At 41.8% G+C, this 24,330-nt stretch overlaps 4 protein-coding genes across 7 annotated transcripts in view; 1 reads left to right on the forward strand and 3 right to left on the reverse strand.

The window, feature by feature from the left end:
- The window catches only part of slc25a21 (solute carrier family 25 member 21), a 129,261-nt gene that overhangs the window by 12,861 nt on the left and 92,070 nt on the right, over positions 1-24,330 (reverse strand). The window contains exons 12-14 of one of the 4 annotated variants that reach the window (XM_020608011.1): positions 20,301-20,410; positions 16,143-16,206; positions 4,099-4,109 (exon numbers count right to left, since the gene is read on the reverse strand). In XM_020608011.1, the coding sequence (XP_020463667.1) occupies position 20,410 (1 nt within the window). In that variant the 3' untranslated portion in view covers positions 4,099-4,109; positions 16,143-16,206; positions 20,301-20,409. Of the gene's footprint in view, positions 1-4,098; positions 4,110-16,142; positions 16,207-16,726; positions 16,785-20,300; positions 20,411-24,330 lie in introns of those variants that run through there. The other 3 variants (XM_020608007.1, XM_020608012.1, XM_020608008.1) reach the window with 3 other exon arrangements.
- On the reverse strand, positions 40-4,575 carry nkx2.1 (NK2 homeobox 1). Its single transcript, XM_020608004.1, has 2 exons — positions 3,872-4,575; positions 40-3,173 (listed from the first exon to the last, which is right to left on the reverse strand). The coding sequence occupies exons 1-2, from the start codon at positions 4,236-4,238 to the stop codon at positions 2,500-2,502; spliced, it is 1,041 nt and encodes a 346-aa protein (XP_020463660.1). The 5' UTR covers positions 4,239-4,575; the 3' UTR covers positions 40-2,499.
- Positions 11,066-12,575, reverse strand: nkx2.9 (NK2 transcription factor related, locus 9 (Drosophila)). The gene is made up of 2 exons (XM_020608016.1): positions 12,301-12,575; positions 11,066-12,033 (listed from the first exon to the last, which is right to left on the reverse strand). The coding sequence occupies exons 1-2, from the start codon at positions 12,452-12,454 to the stop codon at positions 11,465-11,467; spliced, it is 723 nt and encodes a 240-aa protein (XP_020463672.1). The 5' UTR covers positions 12,455-12,575; the 3' UTR covers positions 11,066-11,464.
- Positions 24,157-24,330, forward strand: part of pax9 (paired box 9) — a 7,351-nt gene continuing 7,177 nt past the window's right edge. The window contains exon 1 of the mRNA XM_020608005.1: positions 24,157-24,296. Coding sequence (XP_020463661.1) covers positions 24,293-24,296 — 4 coding nt within the window. The 5' untranslated portion in view covers positions 24,157-24,292. The remainder of the gene's footprint in view (positions 24,297-24,330) is intronic.

The following is a 24,330-nucleotide window of genomic DNA, read 5'->3' on the forward strand; positions in this document are numbered from 1 at the left end:
CCTCTTTTGGGGGAGACCTAAAGCTGGTGACCTAAAGTTGGACCTGTTTCTGGCTTAAAGTGATAAACGCAAAGTAGAAAAGAGGCAAGTATGAGCTTAGTTTCCTATTTTGTGGGGGGAATTCTCCGTTCCCTGATCATATTCTGATCAAAAACATTTCTTTTGAAAGTTAAATGCAGATAAAAGTGTCACCTGAGACGATTTAGTACACAACACTCCCAGTCCGACTCGAAGCCAAAACACTGAAGCTCTGGCGGTTTTCAAAGTTTTCTTCACACATTCAGCGGCTGCATTAACACCAGCACAACGCTGATAATACCCAGATAACGTAGCAGCCAAGGCCAACACAGCATTTCACAGTTACAGCTGAAAAGGCGTAGTTCTTGGTCTTGGATACAGTAAATACGAGCAAGATGACCAAGAAAACCATCTATCAAAATTAGTGAAGCCATGTAAATGACGAGCAGGTGGGGAAACAGGAGCGAGGCGCGCACACCAGGCCTGCAGCGTTAACGCAGCGGCATGTGAGCAGTAACCGAAGGCAGTTTAGGATATTACACAACTTATTCCTATAGCTTAGGAAACACAGGCATCTTTCTAAATTATTCTAGACCCCAACAGGGCAAAGATTTGAACAGTTCAACCGACTAACGAGGTCCATTTACAGCCAGAACTAAAGCTCATGGAGCTCCCCAAAAAGTCAATTAAGTAAAATAAAATAAAAAGGGTGAGCAGGGTCAGAAATACGACCTAGCCCTACAAATGTCAAGCGTTTATAGAATAAAACAATGAAATGATCACAGCTCAGGACAAATAAGGGAAGTCTATAAAAATGTGTGCTTCAAATCTTCACTTAAAGCGAAGTAAACATTAAAACTGTTATTTTACTTTTGTTTTGTCATATAAATTCCGTCAGACTGTGCTATATGGGCCTATTATCCAGACCGAAAGCTTTTCAAATTATAGCTATAGGACAACACTGAATGAAAACAACTAATTTCTGCAGTAAACCAAAATGACCTATCGTTACCTCCGTCGCTTAGCAACCGCGTTGTTTACAGTTTAACGCCTATAGCTAGATTAGTCGGAAGAATAGTCTCTAATGATTATTATAGCTTTTATTTACAGATCCCACATCAACAGAGAAATAAATCACAGTCTGGTCTTTTAATGCGGCCATTTCCTTCTTTCATGGTTATATAGGCTTATAGGCAGAAATAAATATATTTGAACCTATAAAAATGTTTGTGGAGGCTTGTGCTGGTTTGTTATGGACAGCAGAAACAAACAGCAGTTTCCTTTCAATTCCCTGATTGATCACTGATAAAGCAGCTGATAGTTCGTCTCGCCGGTTTGTGTCTGAGGAGAACACCGCGCTGTTTGGTCAGGGATTTCATGGATAAGCTGCCCTTTGAGCAGCGTTGGTGTTTGATGTAGAGCCGAGAGACCTCACCTTTCTGACTCACACAGTCGGCACACAGACACACAGAAAGAGAAAAGAAACACGCACAAAGGCTCCGTTTACTCTGCAGGGCATGCTTGTGTGAGAGCCGCAGCATTGAGCGATAAGCCTGGCCAGTGTGGGCTTTCTCAGCCAGTAGAACAGAAAAATAAGGCGCCAGTGTTTTAATGTCCGAATAAAAAGCGGGAGTAGTTTTCCAAACCCAAACCTGGCAACATGGAGCGCCTGCTTTCTGAGATGGTCACTTTTGTAACCGTAAAAAAAACAAAAAGACATTTTCTCACAATAAGCCCAAGTATCTTGTGAAAAAACTCACTTCTTAAAAAGAACAATCTAATAATAAACGAGCAAATATACTCAATAACAATAATAATTAATAATAATAACGCACCGGTTTCATTTTTTGCTCAAATGATTCCTGGCATTTAACACCGCATGTGTTGACATATCTCACAAAAACCCTTAAATGTCATGTTTCCATAATTTATTAATAGGACTGTTTTGTAGTAAGTCAAATATCTATATAAGTTACAAAGAAATAAAACGTACAAATACCAATGAAACGACAACAAGCCGGCAATAGCGTCAAAAACTTTGTACAACAGAGAGCTAAAATCCGAACCTTTTACAGAAATATACAAGCTAGATCTACGGCTTACATTAAATCCTATTAGAAATCAGTCATCGTGTGTGTGTGTGTTTGTAAAGAAGGATTTAACAGCACCCATATACAGCAGTCCTGAAGTCTATTTGCCTCCCTGTTCTGCGGTCTATTTCACTGCTGATTCTTCTCTTGTCTCAATATAATTTACATAAATAAATCCCAAGACTTTCACATCCGCAGTTTCTGGGCATGTGTTTCTTCCACACAAGTCACACTTCCTTCCAAATTGTGAAAATTCAGGAAGAGCTGCACCGAATTCATTCGGTGCTTGTTCAAATGCGCACATTTACAGTGAAACCAGTCGAAGTCTTGACCGAAAAGTGTCTTTTTTCTTTAAATAGAAGAGAGTTCAAATCAAGCCCGGCGCCTCTTGTCACCACGTCCTGCCGTATAACAGGGCTGAGCACTGCAGGGCCGAGCCGTAGTCTGCGCCGGGGGAGTTGAGGTGGGAGAGGCCGGCCACTTGGCTCTGCAGTGACGGCGGACTGGAGGAGTGCTGTGCCAAATCTGGAGAGTGACCTGTGCTTCCCACCTGCTGGCTCTGATGCTGCCCGAGGCCGGACGTGTTGTTGGACATGATCATGACATTGCCCCCTTGCTGGTGGTGCGTCTGTGCGGAGGATGTGGGCGTGTGGCCGCTGCCCTGGCACGGCTTCCCGTCCTTTACCAGCACTGGCACGGCCACCCTGCGCGGGGACTGCTGCTGCTGCTGGCAGGAGCCACTCTCCTGCTGCATCTGCTGCTGGGACACTTTGTCTTTAGCCTGCCTCTTCATCTTATACCGGTGATTCTGAAACCAGATTTTCACCTGGGTCGGGGTGAGGTGGATCATACTTGCCAGGTGCTCCCTCTCCGGTGCCGACAGGTATTTCTGTTGCTTGAAGCGTCGCTCCAGCTCGTAGACCTGCGCCTGGGAGAACAGCACTCGCCTCTTTCTCCTCGGGGTGCTCGACAGAGAGCCCATGCTTTTACCCACGTCTGCCAGGGAGCTGAGGCTGCCCATGCTGCCCATGTTCATGCCTGACGACGACCCCATAAAGCGAGAAACTAAGAAAAAGGAACATATATATAGAAAGAAATTAAAAAATGGCTTGAACCAAATGTTAGACGGTAAAAAATAATTATTTATGTGGAATTCCTTATAGAAAATTTGGTTTAGGTCCGGAGACAGAAAGTGGTTTCGACGGATAAAGCTATATAATTTCTTGAACTTGAGTAGCCGCAATGAAAATGATTAAACAAGTGCAACAGTATTTGGTAAACAGCTGAGCAGACATCTCAAAATGATTCTCACGGAAGTAGGCACCCTTACCCTATAGATCATCAAGATGCCAAATTATATCAACAATATTTCTCAGCTAATACCTGACTGTACATTATCACTGGGTTAATGCGATAAAGGAGTCTGAGCTACTTAATAATCAATCTTCAATAAACGCGCAAAGCTTCGAGGGAAAGCTGCTGCTCCTCTGGTGAAATTTCTCCAGATGTTGCACAACGTGGATGAAATGCACGACAGGTTTGCCTGATTTTTGTCCTGCTAAACAATAAAAATACGCACATCTAAGCTACAGTGCTATGGTATGGATGGCGCCCACCTTTACGCACAAACAGGTGACAGAAACACAGCGAGCCCTAAACGCAATAAGAACAGTGCATACACGGCAAATCCTGGATTTCAGCATGTAGCCTGTCCCATGTCATATCTCAACGCTGTAGTCCCAGTACAGGTGTAGGATACTCACTGGTGGAGAAGCGCGGGTCTGGGTTGGCTCCGTACCAGCCGGTGGCCGTGGCGCTGCCCCTCATCCCGTCTTGGTAGGACGGCAGGTCGCCCATGTTGCCCAGGTTGCCGTTACAGTAGCCCCCCATGGCCGTGTGTGACAGCTGAGAAACACCAGCAGCAGTCATGTGGTAAGCCGCAGACACAGTCCCATTATGGCCCATGTGGTGCTGCTGCATCGCCGCCTGAGAGACCTGCGGCTGCCGGTAAGAAGTGAGAGGTGCCCCCAAGTTGTTATTCTCCATACTTACTTTCTTATAGCTCTCCTCAAGGGGACTCAAGATATCGGAAACAGAAAAAGGAGTCGTATGCTTAGGGCTCATCGACATTGTTCTGGGGCTGGAGTGGGAGAAATTAGAAGGCAAGGCAATCTCTCCTTCTCTCTCTCTCCTTTTTTTTTTTTTTTGGCCAAAGCCCCTCTGGTTCCTGTTGTCTCAACGTCGATCCTGGTAGATGAACACGTAGGAGAGCGCCTCAAGTCCGCCTTAATTGGATTGAGTGGGAGCTCGGTCCTGGCTTTGGTTTGTTTTAGCTGGGTGCCAGGTTTAAGGCTACCATCAGAGGCGGGGCATCGGCAACAATACAAAACAGTTCTAGCCTCCTTTCGCCGAGCGTAATTTCACTTACAAGACATGTGCTCCCCTCCCACTAACAATAACATAAGCGCCGTACATGATCATAGATGTTCACCTCGGCGGCTGCAGCTGCTGCATTTGGACTTTATGACTTGTTGCTGTCTCTGATAAACACGCATCTACAACTTGGGATTGCAGTGACCACAATACACTTTATTAACTGTAGTGATGTTTACGAGGGCCTCTTGATGAAAGGAGGCCTATATGGACTTGAGAGTTGGAGAACCACTCCTCAATTGAACTACTGACTTTTAATGGCCATGAGAGGCCTCCAGTGATTGCAGGATTGTTTGTGTTATGCCTTATCATACTCAGACATGCAAAAGTGCACTTGCGGGGAGGGGAATTGACTGATACTGATAAGTAAATAAATACACATCCGCGTGTTAAGTGGCTGCGTAAATGATTAACCTCCCTGGTTTTTTTCATTTGATATCATTGGACTCAAGCAGCATGTTACCTAGATTCAGATGCACACACTTGCCTAAGACACGCGGTAAAAAAAAAGAAAAAGAAAAGGAAAGAGAGAGAGTCTGGAGTAGGAGAGGCTCTCCTGTGAAGTTAACTTAACGGTGTTCAAGTACTCTCCTGCAGCACAACGCCAGGTAGCCCTCAGCAGCGCCTTGCCTTAATGCTCAAGGAGCCATAAAGTTTAACTCGTTTATGTCTTACTCCAAAGATTTGGAGATATTACGCAGAGGCTTAAAGAAAAGGTTTTCGATATACATTTGCAATTAAGAAAAGTTGATCTGGTGTAGTGGAAAAAAGTCTACTTCTCCGTAAAACCGTCATGTGACTTTTTCCTGCGATTTCCACACCAGAGATGACAAAACAGGAATCAGTTTATTATCATTATTATTATATTTCAATGCTATTTATCGCCCCGTTTATAATATGCCCAGCACTTGCTTTAATCCAGTACAAGTCTCCATTCGGCTGCCAACCAATTCATCACATCTCCTGGTTTCCAGTTACAGATTTGTCGCCATACAACATAAAAAAATAAACAATTTGATATCGATGCAATAACTTCTAACTTACACAGTTTGTGGAGGTCGGGGTCATACCGGAGCTGAACCTCTAGCTACTGCTACAACAATAAAGCAGATATTATTTAAAAACCTCGGTCTTACTCAGCTGATGCCACCAGCTCCTGCCAGATGTCTGTGTGCAGTTTGAGGCCATTTCTCCTTATACAGGAATTAAAGAAACACAGCGTCTTCTGGTGGCAGACACACTCCCTTGTAACACTGTGATCCATCTTATTCCTTAACGAAAACACTGCTTCTTATTTCATTTCCTAAATAAAACCGAACATCTGTGATTAGTGCTATTGTTCTTTTTTAATGCACCCTCAGCAACAAGTTGTCAAACTGGGGCCAGACTCGGCACCAGTGTGAACGTGTCCAGTAAAGTCCCGTTACTGCAGTGACACGCTGATCACTAACGTGGTCACGGGGATCAGCAGCCACAGGTCCACAGTTTTCTAGCTTCTGGCTGCTTGTATATTATAGCAGGAGAAGCAACGCACTGTTTCCAGTGCAAGATGCAAACGCACTGGTCCAATTTAAAAAGCCCCGTCGCCTACATCAGCAATCCATATCTTCCTGTTGCCTTACAATTATCTTTAATGAAGCAATATTATCATATAGCCGACGGCTAAATATTACAATTAAAATAAATTGTTTGGATGATAGCTGAGGAGCGGGCGCGTAATTCACAGGCCATATAATCGCAGGTAATTAAAATTACAGCATGTTTCTGCATCAAAGGTAAATCTTGCTTACGTCTTGTTTAATTATGGATTTTTTTTCCTAAGACATTCTTAATCATTTAAATCAGTACCTTTTCCCCGATCTGGCACACGGCTATTACGGCCAATTAGCGGTAATTAGTCCAAATGTTCCGGCTAATTCCTCAGAATAATGAGGACACTTTGAAGTGGCGGGTATGAGGCTACCGAGCCTTTGTTATCGAGTCTTCAGGTTGTTGTTTCTGAACTGATTAGTGCATGATACAATTCAGAGAACAACTTCTGAAGGGGAAAATAAGTAGCGCAATAACAAGCAAAAAGGAAGTTGCTTTCTGTTATTGTCCAACAGAAATGATTTTTTTTTTTAAGTAAAGATTTTGTTGTGAATATTTGTCCAATTAGAAATAAGCTATCGAAGGACACAGCGAGAGAAAGAAAGAAGATATTAAATACTCCGGGGGAATACTATATTAACAAGTACAGAAATATCAGCTTATACCCAATAATTAACCACCCACTATTAAAAAAAAAGATGCAAACATCTGGACACGTATTGCACAAATTATCATCTTAAATTTGAGGTATTTGTGTTCAAAACCATGCAACATTTATGGCCACATTTAATATAAAAAGTTACAAATATGATTAATGTTGTTGTGCCACAGCACCAAGTCTGCAGCAGCCAAACCAGACCCTATTAAATCTCATTTTAACAAAGGGCCCAGATAATTGCTTCCTTACTCTCTGACAGTTTTGGCTCCCCTGAGGATTTTCTTCTCCTCAAAACCTTTGACTTTCCCCCCCCCATGCAACTCTTGAGCTACAAGGAAATGAGTTGCAGAAATAAACAGAAGCTGAGAGGGAGGTGAGAAAAGAAAAGAAAATTGGTCACCGTGCGCTTCACCATGGCAGGACACACGCCAAATGATGATGACCTCATGAGTCTTTATAGTGCCTCACAGAAAGTGACATTAATTATTGGTGACACATAGAGTCACATCCACCAACTCACTGTCTGGAAGAAAGGCACGTTCAGCTTTTTCCACCATGGTGGACTGACCATCACGGTCAAAAGGACAGGTAGGACAAATACTGATGCATGACGTCACAGCAGTCAGATATACGTCACTACGGGCAGCCATCTTTCTGTGCCAATCAGCAGCTGCAAAGCAGCATAGTAGCGAGGATTCTTCAGTGAAGCACGACCCCTAGTGGACAAACGTAATAACCAAACACACAGCTTGGTCACATTGACAGCAGGTAGATACAGTGTGTTACTGCGCCATCTAGTGGAGAGCTGGAGCATAAACGGCAAAGACACTTGTTGAGGATGGGAACCAGTGGTGTAGATGTATTCACAGCCTTTACTTAAGTAAAAGTACTAATACCACACTGTGAAAATACTCCGTTTTAGTTATGTATATGCAAGTACAATCAGGGAAATGTACATAAAGTAAAAGTACTCTGTTCAGAAAAATGTTCCCTGATTATTATCACTCATGCATTAATGTCAAAACAACATTTTATAGTCAACGTTTATTAGTAATTTGCAGATTTTTTTTCTTTCTTTGTTACTTGTTTTAACTGGTTTGTTTAAAAAAAGGACCAGGAAACAGTGAGTCCACAGTTACCTTCATGGTGCCTTGTCTACCCAACAGATAATAAATTCAATGGCAAGGCACCTTTTATTTTAGATGCTGGTGCCATGAAATAGTTGGTACTGCTTTTGCATGAAAAAAATATTTAAATCAATATCAACAGGAAACAAATAGATTATCTTAATCAGGCATACCTGTATTTATATTTCATAAGCTTTTATTTTATGCAAGCATTTTATTTAGTAAAATAACTACGCTCTCAGACAAATGTAGTGGAGTAAAAATTACAACTTGTGCCATAAAAATAAAATGCTCAAGTAAAGCACAAATACCTGAAATGCGTACTTCAGTACAGTACTTGAGTAAATGTACCTCAATTCCACCATCGGGAAGGGGTCAGCATGTCATGCAAACATCTGGAGTTACAGCTCCTTTTCATCCACTTCCTCTACATCAGGTTTTTGTCTTTAAGGCCTTTTAAATCGTCTCCCCACATGCAAGGAATCCTGTTTTATTATTTTTTAAATCAAACTCTGTAGGTCTGACCTCTCATTTGTACATTTTAATAAACAGAAGGGAGGCTGGGAAATATTTCATTTACAATTTGTTTGCAAATTACCAAGTGGTTTTACTTTACTTTTATGTGTGCTATGTAAATTTATTAAAATGAAACATTCTTACAATAATCATGTTTGGTTGAATTTCCCACCCTTGAAGACACATGTTGTGATGATGGGGTGGAAGTACACTGTACTTTTTTCTAAAGAGATCATAAAGTTGAAAAGTAGCTCATTGTATAAACACATTCTTCAGAGCCGGGGACGCTACTGACATCGTTTAAATTAAAAATATAAATGCCAAGACAAATATTCAATAAAAATAAGCAACATTTCATCCATTTATCATACTGAGAAGTTGCATTAAAATGCTGTTGAACAACCAAACACTGCTCATTAGGCATCAGCAGACTAGATTTTGTTTATCTTCATACACGTTTATGGAATTCATTCTGATTGCACTGTTATACGCTGGTCCACCTTCAGTTCATTTAGCTAAACCAGTTAGGAAAACCTTCACAACCACCACCATCTGTTGTATTCTGCCTGAGTCTATACAGTCGACCACATCCTCGCTCCACCTGCTGCCGTGCACACGCAGTGAGTTCAGGAGCATCCCTCAGAGCTCCAGCAGAGGCGTCACTAGTCTCTCTTCCAAATGCTGTCACATATTGCACACTCAAATTAATAAATTGATTTATTTATCATCGTTTTAAATGCTTTATCCACTTTTTCCTCTTATCTATTAAACTTGATTTTCCTTTGACTTTCCTGCCACCAACCCCAGTTGTAAAACTGGCCTCACTGTCTGTTACGCCATGTCTGTCTGTGCTATGTGTGATGTTTTTATGCTTTGTTTTACCAATAAATAAAAATAACCAATTACTGTCCATAGGCAGAGTTTACCTGAACATGCCTCTGTCCTCCTGAAACATCTTTATTTAAAACTGCACATAGATTTTAAGCTAAACTGGATTTTCTCCTTCTAAAAAGGTGGACTATATTCAGAGGTGAGTCAAGTGTGATATAAAAACTATAGCTTGTTAGCTTTGTAGCCAGTACTGCAACTTTTTAGATAATGAACTGTTTGCAAATGAACAAACACAAACCTTAATAAATTCTGTCCAAAAAAAAAAAGATTTCAAAAACTCTAGGGTGTGAAATGAATTTTTAACTGAAAGACAATTTTGAAATCTACCAAAATCTGAACAAAGAGAATGTTCTCTGGGCTCTTAATACTAATATATATTATCTGTTATTAACAAAACTCATCTTGTGGCAGAGTTTACGTGGTCCTTATAACTTTCCTAAAAGGGGCCCTGGGGCAGGCCAGGGAGTAAAACTCTAGGATGGGCAGGCTAATACAAGCCCATCCTTTTCAGACAATTCTTCTGACCAACTTAAAAAACCAATGGCAACCTCTAAAAGCCTGTCTTTGTCACCCTTAAACCCCAAGATGCTCTAAAACACCATTGTGCAGTTAAACCTCATAAATCTGTCCCAGAGACTGATTAAACATCACGAGAATTGAAACACTAAAGATTTTGTCTAGGTCCCTTTTGGATGAGGGACAATGGTCCATTCACAGGGGGACACAGACAAAAAGAGTGTTTAAGGGAAGATGCAGCGAGCTGAGGGGTTTGGCCAGTCCCCTCCATATGTGATACAAGGTGGCCCCAGCGAGGGGGACAAAGGACCAGGTGACAGGGACGATGGGCTGCAGGGTCACAGGACATGCAAACAACATTACAGGGGGTGTGGAAGCAGAAGACCCCCCTCATCACTGATGAAATACTGACATGAGCTTAAACACTGAGGCATATTTGTCATGATATACAGCAGGACTTAAGTGAGATGGGACACACTTTGTCGAGGCAACGCTACAGCATGAAAATAACTGAAGCATATTTATAATCTAAGAAAATAAAAATAAACAAAACTGTGTTTCTCTATATTTTCTTGAAGTAATTTCACTGCTGACAGTGTAACAGCTGCAACAACAAAATAATCTATGGTCTTGCAACATAAGTCAAAATGAAAGATTTCTCTTCCTTCCACCAGTGAAATATTTAAGATTAGTGCTTGAATCAAGCCGATCATCTAGCTTTAATTCAGCATGTTGCAAATATATTTTAAAAAATCGTATTTGCTAACCAGTACACAGACTATGAGTTACATATTTGTCCCACTTACCTCTGCATAACAAATGTTAATTGTATAAAAGTGAAAATGAGCTCAACAGGGTACCATAGTGGGAGAGGCTGTAATGGTTACTGGGTATTCTTAAGCCTAAGCAAATCCAGTCCTTTTAGATGTGATGTTTGTGCATAATAAGGTCTTTTTTGTATCAAAAACCCCTCTGGGCTCCTGTCACGACCCGCTACTTCATTTAGATTTTACAAATTAAATATATTTTATACTATATATTATTGTATTATATGAAGTTAAAACCACTGAACAGCCCTATAAGCTAAATTGACTTTGAGAAATTGAAAACTCTTGGTTTTCAGAAATGAACACACTTTTTGGGGCTAAATTTGACAAAGAAAGCACATTACACAAAACCTATCATACAATATATGTCAGGGATTTTATTAATATTTGCTCACAAAAAGAAACAGTTAAATCCTTCACACAACATCTCCTTAAAGACAACAAATAGCATTATTTTCCTTCCAACATTCCGGCTATAATAATAATGTTGCTGCTACCTCTTCTATCACCGCCTATTGCAGCCTAATGTACATTTTTACCTTCAACAACACTTATTTATACAAATATGTTTAAACGCCGGATAATTAAAAATCTACAGGCTATACCAGCGCATATGTGAGAAAATATCAGAGTTGTAAAAATAGGCACAGACGCGCAAAATATCAAAATAAAATGTGCAAAATATCTTTTGTTCTACAGTGAAAAATATAAACGCTTGAGCTGCTCGAAAATTTGAAAAACTTTCAATAAAACATTTGATACAATTCTAAATAGGTTTGTGCACTGACATGAGGCCTTTTACTTGAAAGAGTTAAAGTGGACCGAGTCGCTCCAAAAGTCCCTCCAGGCGAATCTGGAGGCCGCGGCGGTGGGTAAGTGCTGGTACCTGGGAGGAAGAGCGACCGGGGAGTGATGCTGAAGAGAGGGGTAGGCCAAGGAGAAGGGAGCTGCCTGAGAGGGAAGATGTAAACAGCCAGGTTTCTCTGTGTCGACTAAGCAGGAGGGAAAAGGTTTCCCATCCCGGACCAGGATCGGAACAACGACCCTGCGTAGCACTGGAGGATGCGCTATCTCCACATCCTGCAGCGCTCCTTCTGCCCGGCCTCTCTTCATTTTGTACCGGTGGTTCTGAAACCAAATCTTCACCTGGGTCGGGGTCAGGCTGAGGAGCCGGGCCAGCTGCTCCCTTTCTGGGCCGGATAGGTAGCGCTGCTGACGGAAGCGCCTCTCCAGCTCCAAAGTCTGGGCCTTGGAGAACAAAACTCGACGCTTCTTGCTCTTTTTGCTCTTGTCGGGCTCCGAGTCCAGGGACGAGTCATCCGGTTTGGTTGAGTCGGGAGAGGCCTCGAGACTGCCTTCATCGGAAGCTGCAGAAAGCAGTGATACAGATTAGTCCAAACATTCTGCCTGTCTATTTACATCTACCTCTAAACTGTTCTCTTGATGAGGTTGTACAGTTCATCTAATCTAAATATCGAATTATCTAGATAAAGGTTCGATTGAAGTTCAGAAGAAATCTTAAAATACAATATTTTAAATCTAGGGCGGATGGATAAGTGAAACTTCATTAAATTACATTCCACAAACTGAGCATCATGAAGCTGCCATGGCTTCAAATATACACTTACATGTACAAAGGCTCCGGTCGCAGTCCACCCAGGAGATGTAGGGAGAGCTGGAGGAGCAGGAGGAGTAGACCGGGGACGACCGCGGTGCTACCTCCGTATCCTGCTCAGGCAAATCCAGGATGCTCCTCACAGAAAAATTGAACTTGGTCGCTGCAGCCATCCGGTTTGTTTTTCGTTAAAGGAGGCCAGCACTCAAAATAACACGTTTTATCCAAGGACGAGACAAAACGCAGCGGATCCTCTCTACTTTACGCGCTGTCCAAACACCAGCGCTGTGTGCACTGGGCTCAGTGTTTACACAAACAACCCTCCAGAAGCTGCAAACACAAGGTTGCTCGCTTATAAAGCCCCCTCCTACGCCGAGTACCTGAATGACTCGAGTGCTGTTACCCAGTGACGGTAGGTGTAGAGGCGCAGGAATAAAAAGAGCTTCAACAATGAGCGAAGGAAACACTCGTCATCATTACAGATTCGTCCCGTATCCTTAAACTGGGAAACAGATAATGGTAATTGTTGGAGTTGAATCACGTCTTGGGTGGCAACTGACAACAGAGCCCGTCCCATCATCAAATTGCCCCCCCACGTTTCTTCCCCCCTCCTCCTCTCGCCCAAACAATGTAACCAACATTTGCATACAAAGTGAGCAATTAGCGCGATGCCTGCGAGTTGGTTTAACTAATACGTCCATCAGAGGCGACGTTTATAGATGGCACAGAATTCCCAAACACTGGATCCAGAAACTTCCTATGGCATATATAAATGATTTTCAACAGGAAAATCGTGCTTTTTGAACTTTTCTGGATACTTTATGGTGATATTTATTTCAGGACGCATCTAAAAGCTTCATGTTAACATAATGAAGTTTTGAGAATAACATGTTTTAATGTGTTTCAACAACTAAGTCTGTGTGGCATATGTGAACACTGGCGTATGAATAACAATGCAGTAAAAGAGTATTACTTTAAAAAGTCTTCCTAAGACACAACTGTTGACAAGTATCTTCATTAATAAACACTAACGGAAGATTATCTATCACTTGTCCTGCTGCACGCACAGAACCCAGGAACACTGTGGCTTCTAATGGATTATTTACCTTCATTTTACCCTCTTAAATTTGATGCTAAAACCTCTGACAATACATTGTTAGGTTTATGTTAAATTGCCCCGATCATCTTGTGCCCAAGTCTGATATCTTGATATCTTTTTGTCCGTTCAGGCGCAAATTATGAATCGAGCCTTATTTGGAGCCGGGTTTTTTCTTTTTAATTTAGTAATTGATATCGGTTTTCCTCCACTTCAGCGAGGTGCAGGAGGCCGGGAGGAGAGTCGTGGTGGACATGTCTCCCCTGTCGCCCTGGGTGGTCGGACGACAGGGAACACAAATACATGCCAACCAGAGGAGGGGAACAAAAGGGGAAAATGTAGCCCCGCGCCCGAGACCCGTTGGAAGCATTTGTTCCAGTCAAGATTTTGCATTTGTTCAGTCCTGCAATAATGCCTGATTGACGCCCAGGCACAATGTCCTTTAGGTTTGCAGGATAAATCCGAGCTTGTTCCGTGTTGTCATGGTTTTGAATCGTGCTGAATAGGATGTGGGACACTATCTACTGCTCTGCGTCTAATGCCGCCCAGTCTATAGTAAAGCGCAGCATTACACATGTGATTCAATGCTTATTAAAATCCTTTTAGATGTTCCGAGTTCAACAAAGTCGGTGACCTTTAATATGAGCACGAAGTGCTCTGAAATCAGCCTTTATCGTTTGTTTTTGCCCAATGAAAAACCTTTACGCACATTACGCACACGCGTTTCGCTGGAAAACAAACAATATTTAGCAACTTTAAAGACAAAAGAGACTATCACTACAACCTGAGAGGTCTGAAATGGGGCTCCTACTTCAAGTACTATTTCTGTGTACACACCGGCTTCCCAGTGGTTGACAAACACCAGCGGATTACAGTACAGGTTTGATGAGTGGGTAGTTCACAGAAGCCACTCAATTGGAGAGCAAAAACACGCAAAGGCAAAGAAAAGTCATGTTCAAAGAGCGGGAATTTTCTGCCCACAATGACCCAGCAGACCCTTAATCTATTTAACACCAGCAGGCTTCAGCCAGAGAGGGTCCTCTGCAGCTCCCAAGAGCTCTCCACTGCCAAATATTTACTCTGTTGTTCAGCTCTTCATTCCCAATCCCTCCTCTGGCAAATGGAGGTTTTCTCACATGGTTCTGGAGCCCGCAGCTGAAATCTAAACAACTGACAGTTTGGACAATTTGGACCTGACAAACTAGAGACTCCAAAACGAAACGTTGCAGAGGGAGCCTTTACAAACCCGTGATTTAAAATGGAGCCACTTTGTCGATTTATAACACATGTGAAATATAAAACATTAGTTCCTTTAATGGAGACACCGGTGAAGCCCCTCAGCACGTTTTTAGATCAGCTATAGCTCGGTTAAAATAAATGGAGTCTGTGCATTTGATAGAGCTGAAGATGTACTCCAATCTTTAGCTGAAGTCAAATTACATCACTACAATATAAAGATGCTCTGTTACAAGTAAAAGCTGAGCATCCAAAATACTGCTAAAGCACATGCATGTAAAATGTAAATAAAATGTCAAAAGTCCTCACTTTGCAGCAGAACTGCCCATTCAGAGTGACATTACCATGATTCCTGATGTATTATCATTATGCTTTACACATTGATCTAATGTCTATTAAACTGTAAAGAGTATAAAGAATGTTTTCCTCTGAAATGTAGAGGAGTAAAAGAATTCAGTTCATTATATTACTCAATTAAGGTCCAAGTACTTCCAACAACTGTTGTTTTGGCTCAGGCCTCTAACTGCTTTTATTGTGAAGCTGTTCAAACAATTACTTTTGAAAAGTTACAGTTAAAATGATTACATTTCTAGAGGTGCACTCAAATAAGGAGGTGGATCAAACAAACTGTTGGTTAAAAACTGAAGCAGCAGCAGAGAAGAAATATCCTGCCATTTAGTTCTTGTTTTTCCCCATAATTCAGCTTCATAGTCTTTTTACATTGTGTTTCTCAGACTTTGCCGAGCTCCCTCCACAGCCAGAAGACATTATACATCCGTTTTCACAGAGTGAGTAGTGCTTTTATCCCAGTAAACTGAACAGAGTGCCACCCCATGACACCACTATGCTATCTACAGACATCTACATTTTCTATTCAAGTCTAAACACTACACAACGGATCAAGCTGTGACCTTGCAGTAAACAAACGAAAGCAATCCCCGAGATGTTTATCTGATCCTACTCTGATTATCAGTCACCTGAACTGCCACAACGACCCCTCTGTTACTCCTCACAGCAGTGTGGCGGCTCAATGTAGCATCGTGCTTCAGCAGCTGCACCTGCTGCTGCTGCCCTCTCCCTTCTCTCTCTGTCCTGTACGTACAATTAGCATTTTGGAGAGGGGCTGTGGGGATAATAGTTTGGCAGACACATCACGCTCTCTGCAGCAAACCGGGGTCTTGTGAGGCAGCTGTGTGTTTGCTGCTCAGCGAGTGTGTCAAAAAGTCAGGTTTGTTTAGACGGTGCTTTAAGATGCAAAGCCACTGCGCGCCAAGGGATTTTCATGAACACAGAACAGGCGAAGAGGAGCCAGCTCTTGTAAAATGCTAATTAACAGCAAAGGCACATTTTAAACGTTAAGCATGAAATCAAGAAAACAAATCAGTGTTTCCTTTAAGCTCTGTGTGTGTTTGGTGTTATGAATTATCAGTTATTTAGCTTGAATTCCAAATCACAACATTTTGTCTGCAGTGATAAGATAGAAATGTTTGTTCCTTTTCTCTGGGGAAAGCAAAGAAAACACCACTTACCTTTGAGTTGAGTTGTTTCAGGTGTGCTGACCTCAGTCCCTCAGCCCCAGTAAGCTGATGATATCTGTAGGAAGAAACAATAAATGGACCAGAATGATCACAGATCTAATAAGTTTTACTTTGCCAACATTTGAGTGACATGTTAAGACCAGAAGCTGTCAGTGCTGCACCTGACTTGTGATACTTGGCTGCCCTCTACAGGCCACACATTAAACCTGACACACTCCTCTCTCTTGCCCTCCTCCAATCTTTTATTTTCCAACCAACCACAAAGTGTCGGGGGGAGGTTAATTCACTTCAGACTTTATTGAAAAGGGGAAACCAGTACAGAGCCATTGCAAACACAACTAACTCTACACAGTCTCATCTTTTGGTAAAACACACATGACAGTTCCTCAGAAGTGTCTGCTTGGTCATTTGACTGTAATAGTCAAGAGAAGAATGTCTCAGAGTCTCAGTGAACTCAAAATGCAGAGGGTGAGTATCATCTGAAAGGATGAAAGAGGCTCTTGGTGCTTTATTGCTGTAGTGTCACAGCTAGAATCCAGAACCACTAAACACTGTAGATGCTGGGATGATGTGGCCGAGCTCACTGTCCTCACAGTTTTCCACCCATGGGATTTACACAGCCACCATTCATCCCTTTAAAAGGGAAACAAATTAACAAGAACTCAGCTCAACAGGTTTTCATGCACAAGAAGAAGTAAATAAAACAAGAAATAAACAATGAATACTGAAAAAGTTCACATTTAAAACACACAAAATGGGCCTCATTTCACTTTCATGGGATGGGTTCTTACCAAAATTAATCTGTAGCTATTTATAAAATGAAGCAGTCAACAAAAAACAATAATACATTTAGTCTTACACATGATTAAATTCAAGCTTATACACCACTGAATGGTCGTGTCCGTCCCGTGAAAAACACTGTACACAGTTTGGTTTGGTTCCTAAATGTCCACCAGATGGCGCCACTGTATTTGGGAACTAACCGGTTGACAGTGATCAGCAGCATCACTGACCCTCTGCACACGCACGCACAGAGAATCCCTAAGATTAAAAGGGATGAGTTCGGCGCTTTGGTTTTCACCAGGGAGCAATTGAGAGATGTTTTTCCTCAGTGTCTGGTTTTGGCCTTCTGCTGCTCACAAAATAGCGCCTTTCAGTGAAATCACCTCACTGATCCTGGGCCTTGTGCCAAAATACGTTGCTTCTCATTTCACTAACATGCAACTTGTCATTAAATGTTACAGTCACACGCTGCAGCTTCACCTTAAATCAGGAGCATCGCCAGGCTGCACGGAGGCCACTGATTTAATCCTGTGAAATGTTCTCTGTTTCATTAAACACACAGAATTACATCACACGCTATTCAACTTTGAAAAGAAAAAAGAAACGTTATTTTAATGTCATACCTAAGCTTAATTTGCTTATTTTCCTGGCGGCAGGCTCCTAATTAAATAAGAGAAATATTATGGGATTAGGGCCTAGTACTTTGTCACAGTTGTCACTGACATTAAACATCTGACTCTGCTTGTTTATGAGGACACTGAACACTTAGTGCCACTCAGTAATTCAATAAGGTTGTGTTAGTATCTGAAGCTCGTATGCCCAAACCTGACTAACTGCAGGACTGTCTCTGCGCTTTTGCACGGATCTTAATGAATGAGGAAATTTAATACAAGCCCAGTCCAGGTATGACTCAAGGATTCCTAATGCAGAACGTGGCCGTGTGGTCTGTATCAAGAGCCCATTCGCACTTTCCTGCACAAAGGAACCGCCGCGTAAAAAGCGCAGTAAACCTAGAGCTCTTCGGTTTTCTCGCTGTCCTTGGTTCGGGACACAGACGGCTCCAAATAAGGGCGGACTGAAATCTGTAAAAGTAAAGAATGCCAGGTCCCAGACGGGCAAATGTCAAAGTGATGTATGCCAAAGAGTGTCGCCTTCTTGACCCTCTCTGCTGAAACCCGGGCCTAGCCTGTGAAACAGGACTACACCACGTTAGTCCTCATTAAGGCCGCACTAAAGTTGGTCCGGGAGAAGTGTTAACCCGCAGAATGACTTAAATGGTGTCATCAGTGGCGACATTTCTCCAAAAAGCAAGAACACCCACACATCAAAGCTTCATTTTGTCTTTGTCTTGTTTGTATCAAGCAGCTAGAGAGGACATCACCTCCTCCTCAGCCTTAACCCGGGTTAGTGCTGCTTCTGAGTGACAAACCACTGGGCCTCGTTTCTCAAAGCAGCACACACACACATGGCCTACTGTACCTCTCCGCATGTCAGCCAGTCTGGGGACAGTTAGTGTGACATGGCAGAGCTCTAACCCCTAGTTAGTGGTGACGTACATTCCCCGCATCCTCTTATACTGGGAGCAGTAAACCGTGAACTGGGGGCATTTATTTCACCGCTCTGCTGCGCGGACAATCTGCGCACCGCAGCCTGGTACAGGCATGAAAATCCACCTCACACTCCATAAAAAGGAATCGGGAAGCAGATAACACCCAAAGCGTCCTAATCCAACTTCACCTCCTTGTCTCTAAACAGAAGGTGGGTTGAAGTGATAAAACCTGGTGTGTGTTGATGTCAGGTTGTACTGAATTAGAGGAAGAAGAGTCTGATTATCAACAAGAAATCACTGCCAAATAAACTGAATGATGAATAATAACTGATTGTATTTTATAATATGTGGATTTGACAGCTCATCAAAAAACTACAGCTACAACAATGATATTATTAGTTTACAACTTTCCTGTTGTTGCCTTTATTAAGATGTAAACAACAACTTCCACTTTCAGTTCATAAAACAAAAACATGATGGATAATTGATGGGTTTTTTGTAATTATGTTAGTTCATGATTTATGACTGTGTATGTACTTTGATCGGGCGTGATTTAAAGACTGATCTGAAATATCATCGACTTGATGTGAATTTAATTCTTTTCTAACTTCCTGCATCCCAGGAAGATGAAGATGATCAGATAATCTGACTGAGGAGGAGTTTAAATCGCAAAAAATACATGTTGGGTGGCGCAGATGACATCAAATAAAACCAATGAAAAACAATATTGGTGACCTGTTTTTCAGTAACTGGTCCAAACAGTTGACAGTTAACGGAGAAGACATCGACTCCCTGCGTCGTCATCATCACCCTACAGAGATAACCACATTCAACAGGCGATGAATTTAAATACAAAACACGTATAACTATCATTATTATTATTATTATTATTTCACAGCTAACATTCCCTTGATCTTTCAAGCATGAAATGATTCCGACCAAAATGAGGAAGCGACTTATTGAATTCATTCGGTTGTTTCAACGATCATAGTGTAAGAACAGACTGTTTTAAAAAGTGATTAACTGTAATGACATACAACGACGGCGGTGCAAAAGAAAAACTATTTTAAATACACAAGCAACTGATTTATGATTATTTTGGGGTCGTTTCACTGAATATCACCAAATCATTACTCACCTTTTATTTACCGCCTCCTCATGGATCAAACTCCATTGCTGAGAAGGGGAGGCAGAATTGGGGGTGGGGACGGGATGGGAGCCTATAATTTATATAGCCTAGAGACTCGTTCTTTATGATATTTCGATCAAACCCGATCGAAATCCTGTAGCAATCAGCAACGTGTCTGTGTTTCACGTTTCAGTCCCAGCCTGAGAAACACGGAGCCTATTTTTCACTGAGGTGACAACTGCTGGGATAAAAGTTCCTCATGTCTTCCTTCACTTGTTCAAAATGTTTTAATTAAAACCAAAAGTGACTTCGCTCACACACAGTGAAGACAGCTGAGGTGGGAGTGCCTGTGTCAGAGTTTATAGCTGTTTTGCAAGTTCAGCATGTACAAGTAAACAAACTCGGGTGGATCTGTGCAGGATTCTGGCACCGTGGTTTCCTCATATTATCGCTGCGGTGCGAGAAAGAAATGAATAGAAAGTCGCTATGATTTATAAATGCCAATATTTGGCGTTGGAACCAGATTAAAAGTTTGGTGTAGAACGCCTGAACATGACTTTTCTAAAAACGCAGCCTAAAGGTTGAGAGTGGTTAGAGGCGCAAACACCTACATCACGATTACTGCAGATATGAAGGTTTTGAAGAGAGAAATGTAAACTCTCCACCAGGATTTAACATTTTAACTCACCCATAAAGAACTGTCAGCCCGAAATGTTGCCAAATTGATTTTAGGTCCCCCCCCTCTACTTCATCCTGGTGGTGGGGACCACGACCTCGGTGGAACACTCAGGAGTTTTTCTAAAAGAAAGAAAAAAGAGCAACACAAAAATCTATTTGGCCAGAATCCTTGGTCCACAGTGTGGAGTCAGTAAAAAGCTTCTCGTCGTGAAAGCAGTTATGACCACAGCAAACACCGACATGAAACACAACTGTGATACAAACAGGTACAAGTGCAAGTTTCCAACCAGAAGAGACGCTGAGCAGCTTCAGCATCCAGCTGGGGGGACAAATTGGGTTTGCTCCATAAAGTCCACAAAAGATAAATAGAGGAACACATCTGTAAACAACATCGTCCGATTTAGGAAATATTGTGATTATATTGTTAATCACTAGTCTTTATATATTAGCCTGATAGCAAGATAATGTAAATTATCACGTTTTCTAAAGAGAGAGAGGGAGAAAACCCCGATGCGCAGTGACTTCACTGCAAAACGAGCTGGACGGAGTGCAAGAGACTGAAGTACGTGTCTCTATGATATTATTTACAGAATGCCAATTAAGCATTAAATAGCAGATTATCGAGACATAGTAAAAGCGCTGCATTGCAAATGTTTGCATATAAACCGTGAAGGTGTCAGTCATCTGCTTGCTCCGGGACGGAACCAAAGTGCAGCCTAGTGTGTAGACAAAATGCTGTTTGATGGATTTCACCGTCAAACTGCTCATATGAAATTAAAGACACACGACACGTAGACTTTTATTATGTAAAGTTCCAGCAGGAGGGTGAGCCTCCACCTCAGGAGCAGGGTGAGGGGACTATTGTCGAGGCTTTGAGTTCATTGTTACAGTTTGTCTGACGTGTTGCCTTCACAGGCGGTAGGAACGACTCAATTCGACATGGACGATTTCGGTCTTGTGAGGAGTACAAGGCATGTGACAGCCATGTATAGTCTGGAAATCATGCGTGAAGGCCTATTAGCAGTGGCGTGGCGTTCACGGACGGACAAAAAGATTACAGTGGAGTAAAAATCAGTAGCTTAAACATTTATTTACTAAAGACTGCTTATACTTTCAGACTGTACAGTGAATACACAGTTTAGGCTACGTTAAAGACTCCATTCACTTCAAGAGCAACATACGGTAACTTGACGGGTTAATGATAAACATATGAGACTTCTTTATTCTATATTGGCACCCATTTTATTATAAGCAGTATATAATGGTAATATTAATCGTTTCGACGATGATTTCAAAATTCTACCATCAGCAATTCAATGTGAATAATTTCCAGCTGTTGTGTGGTGTCATTGATCAGTATAAAAACCGGTGCTGGCCCCCGCTGAGCCTGCAGTGTCATGTGTCCACAGGTTGGACATCTATTATGGCAGTAAAAAGGAAGAAGGTGCATGTGCGTTTTGTCTAAGAAGGGTGAGGATGTAGCTGCTTGAGGAGACCCTTAATCCCTCACCACTGACCTTTTGTTATTTCAGTCACCAGAGGCACCTCAGTGGAAACAAGGTGAGCACGTTTCACCACGGCAGGCTAAACATTATCCTTGACGCATTAGTGGCTTGGGAGCTGAACGGGGGGTGGGGGGATATAGGGGGCTAGCGGTGATGGTGGTAAATAAAAAAAGAACCAACTAAGACCCCCAGTCGGTCATCCTAAGGCAAATAACCCCTCCTGTAGGTACAAATATCTCCAGAAAAGCGTGAATTTGCGCCTCTTGGATTAGTGTTGAGTCGGAGCACACTGCGATCTGTGTACTTTCAGAGGTTTATGCCATCCTGAGAAAGTGGAGAAAGTAAATGGGATGAAGATGAATTTACTCTCCAGTATTCAGCCGACAGAGCTGAGCGTGCAAAACTGATGAATGCTTTGTGTACACGTTGGCCCGTCACAGCTGCTTCGGTGTTCTGTGTCAGAGGTTTTCAACAATATTCCTGATTGCTGTACAGGAGCGTCATTTGATGTTTGCACACCCGCTGATCCCTTTAGGTTACTCAGAGATGAAGGTCAGTCATGCGCCTTGGCCTTTGTACAATACGGCAAGAGGAAACCCAAATGGGAAAGACTGAAGGCGAAACGGTAAATCGTGTTTGTTTTTAAGTGTCAGGAAGCAACAAATCTCTTGTTGCTTGCAAGTGAGGTTTCTATACAAGCAGTCACTGAATGCAGAGGTAGTAACGGTAGAAATAACCAGTGTTTACCCCCCTGCTCTGCAAACTTTGAGCCTGATGGGTAACTGGGTAAAGGTTAAAACAAAAAGTTATTTTTTAATAATTCAAGATCTCTAAAACCCTGCGTATCCTTAACACCTGCTGTGCGTAATCGTCTGACGCACAACTTTAATGCAAATTAAATAGTTTTAAATAAAAAAGCTAAAATAACTTATTTAAAACAATAGCTTAAAATTTCACATATGACAAAAATGAATAATATTTGATTTAAAATTAGCACAAGTGTTAAATCTGGAAGTATGCAGTCTACTTTCAAACTACATGAGACGTTTCCAAATGTAAAACATGTTTGCCTTTTGAGCAAAACATCATCCTGTGAAACATTTTTTTGTTTTTGTTTTTCAAAGTGCAGTCAATGCGCAAAGGAGAGTAAAACACAGGAAAGAAATGTGAAAAGAGTGATAAATACAGCTTATCAACGTGATGAGGCTAATTTACATTACTCCACACAACCAGTCATTCATTTGCTCCCTTTTCCTTAATGATGCAATTGAAAAGCTTGGAATGAAGTGTGGTGCAGTGGAGCTTAAAGACACCCAAAGTCAAATTTCCCATGTGTTTTCATAGTAGAATCAAACAGTTATTTTATTGTGAAAATATAGTTTTTATAAAAACATAAAGCAAATAATAATAATAATAATAATAATAATACAATACAGGCAACTACTGAAAACACACAGGTGCGCGCTTTCCAGGGAATATTAGTATTTTTGCGGGCGATGTTTCCTTGTCACGGCCACCAACTGGATTTTTTTGGCTTCTTAGTATTTAGCGCCACATTTCAGGTGAAGGATCTGATTTGATTTGATTTATTCATTCAAGCATGTAAAGACAGTCGATATGTCAACACACATAATTTTACACATATCCAACAATAATAATCCAATATGAATTTGCTTATACCTAGAACATGCTTGAATGGAGTAGGAAGAAGTCAGACTTATCCAGTTCTACCCCCTGACATCATCTTACCATCATTGGTTTGCAAGCAGTAAATGATTCTCTTCTACACCACACAATATACTAAAGAATTATAACAGAGTGTTAACATTCTTATAAACTGGTTCCCAGTTTTGCCCCATAAAATCCTCTTTTAGCCTCCTTACAGCTTGTTCATTCGTCACCCTCCTATAGAAAAGATTTGTTTTTGGCCTCTCTTTTCTATACTGGCCCTCATAAACCACAAATACTGGTAGATGATCACTAATATCATTTATAAGTAATCCACTTGTCATTTTGCTGTCAATATCATTGGTAAATATATTATCTATTAGTGTTGATTCAACATCTCTGTACTGCATTATACTCACTCTGTCACAATAACACACGCATTCCTGGTGGTATAACCCCTGATTTGCTTTCTGATGGGAGAAAGCAAGACGAGGAGGGCGATCGGGGGAGATTATCTGTGAACTTGTCAAGTTTAACTTTTGGACCAATGGCAACGCAGCTCTGCACAACCTCGAAACACTATCGGAGAGTTGAGCCAATCAACAGCAGAGAAGCGTTGGAAGTCCAGCCTCCTGATTTCAACAGATTGAAATGTAAGAGTGTCTGCGGTGCCGTCAGGAAACAGATCGAGAATTTTGCCCTTCTTGTTCCTTATAGCAAAAGATTTCCTTGGACGCGGTTTTGGACAGTGGACACGCTGGACGCGGAGGAGGATCGACGCAAGAGGCACAAACCGGACACCGTATTCTTCATTTGCGGCTTTAACACCATGGGTAAGTTCAGTGTGGAATCGCTTTTCTCTTGTCA

This window comes from Monopterus albus, unplaced genomic scaffold, assembly GCF_001952655.1.
Source record: "Monopterus albus unplaced genomic scaffold, M_albus_1.0 scaffold90.1, whole genome shotgun sequence".
In the NCBI taxonomy this organism is placed as follows: domain Eukaryota; kingdom Metazoa; phylum Chordata; class Actinopteri; order Synbranchiformes; family Synbranchidae; genus Monopterus; species Monopterus albus.

Coding starts and splice junctions, on each gene's coding strand:
- nkx2.1 (XM_020608004.1), bottom strand. CDS start 4,238: ATGTCGATGAGCCCTAAGCATACGACTCCTTTTTCTGTTTCCGATATC. Junction 3,174..3,871: donor AGACCCGCGCTTCTCCACCA/GTGAGTATCCTA, acceptor CCTTTTTCTTAG/TTTCTCGCTTTATGGGGTCG.
- nkx2.9 (XM_020608016.1), bottom strand. CDS start 12,454: ATGGCTGCAGCGACCAAGTTCAATTTTTCTGTGAGGAGCATCCTGGAT. Junction 12,034..12,300: donor GGACTGCGACCGGAGCCTTT/GTACATGTAAGT, acceptor TGCTTTCTGCAG/CTTCCGATGAAGGCAGTCTC.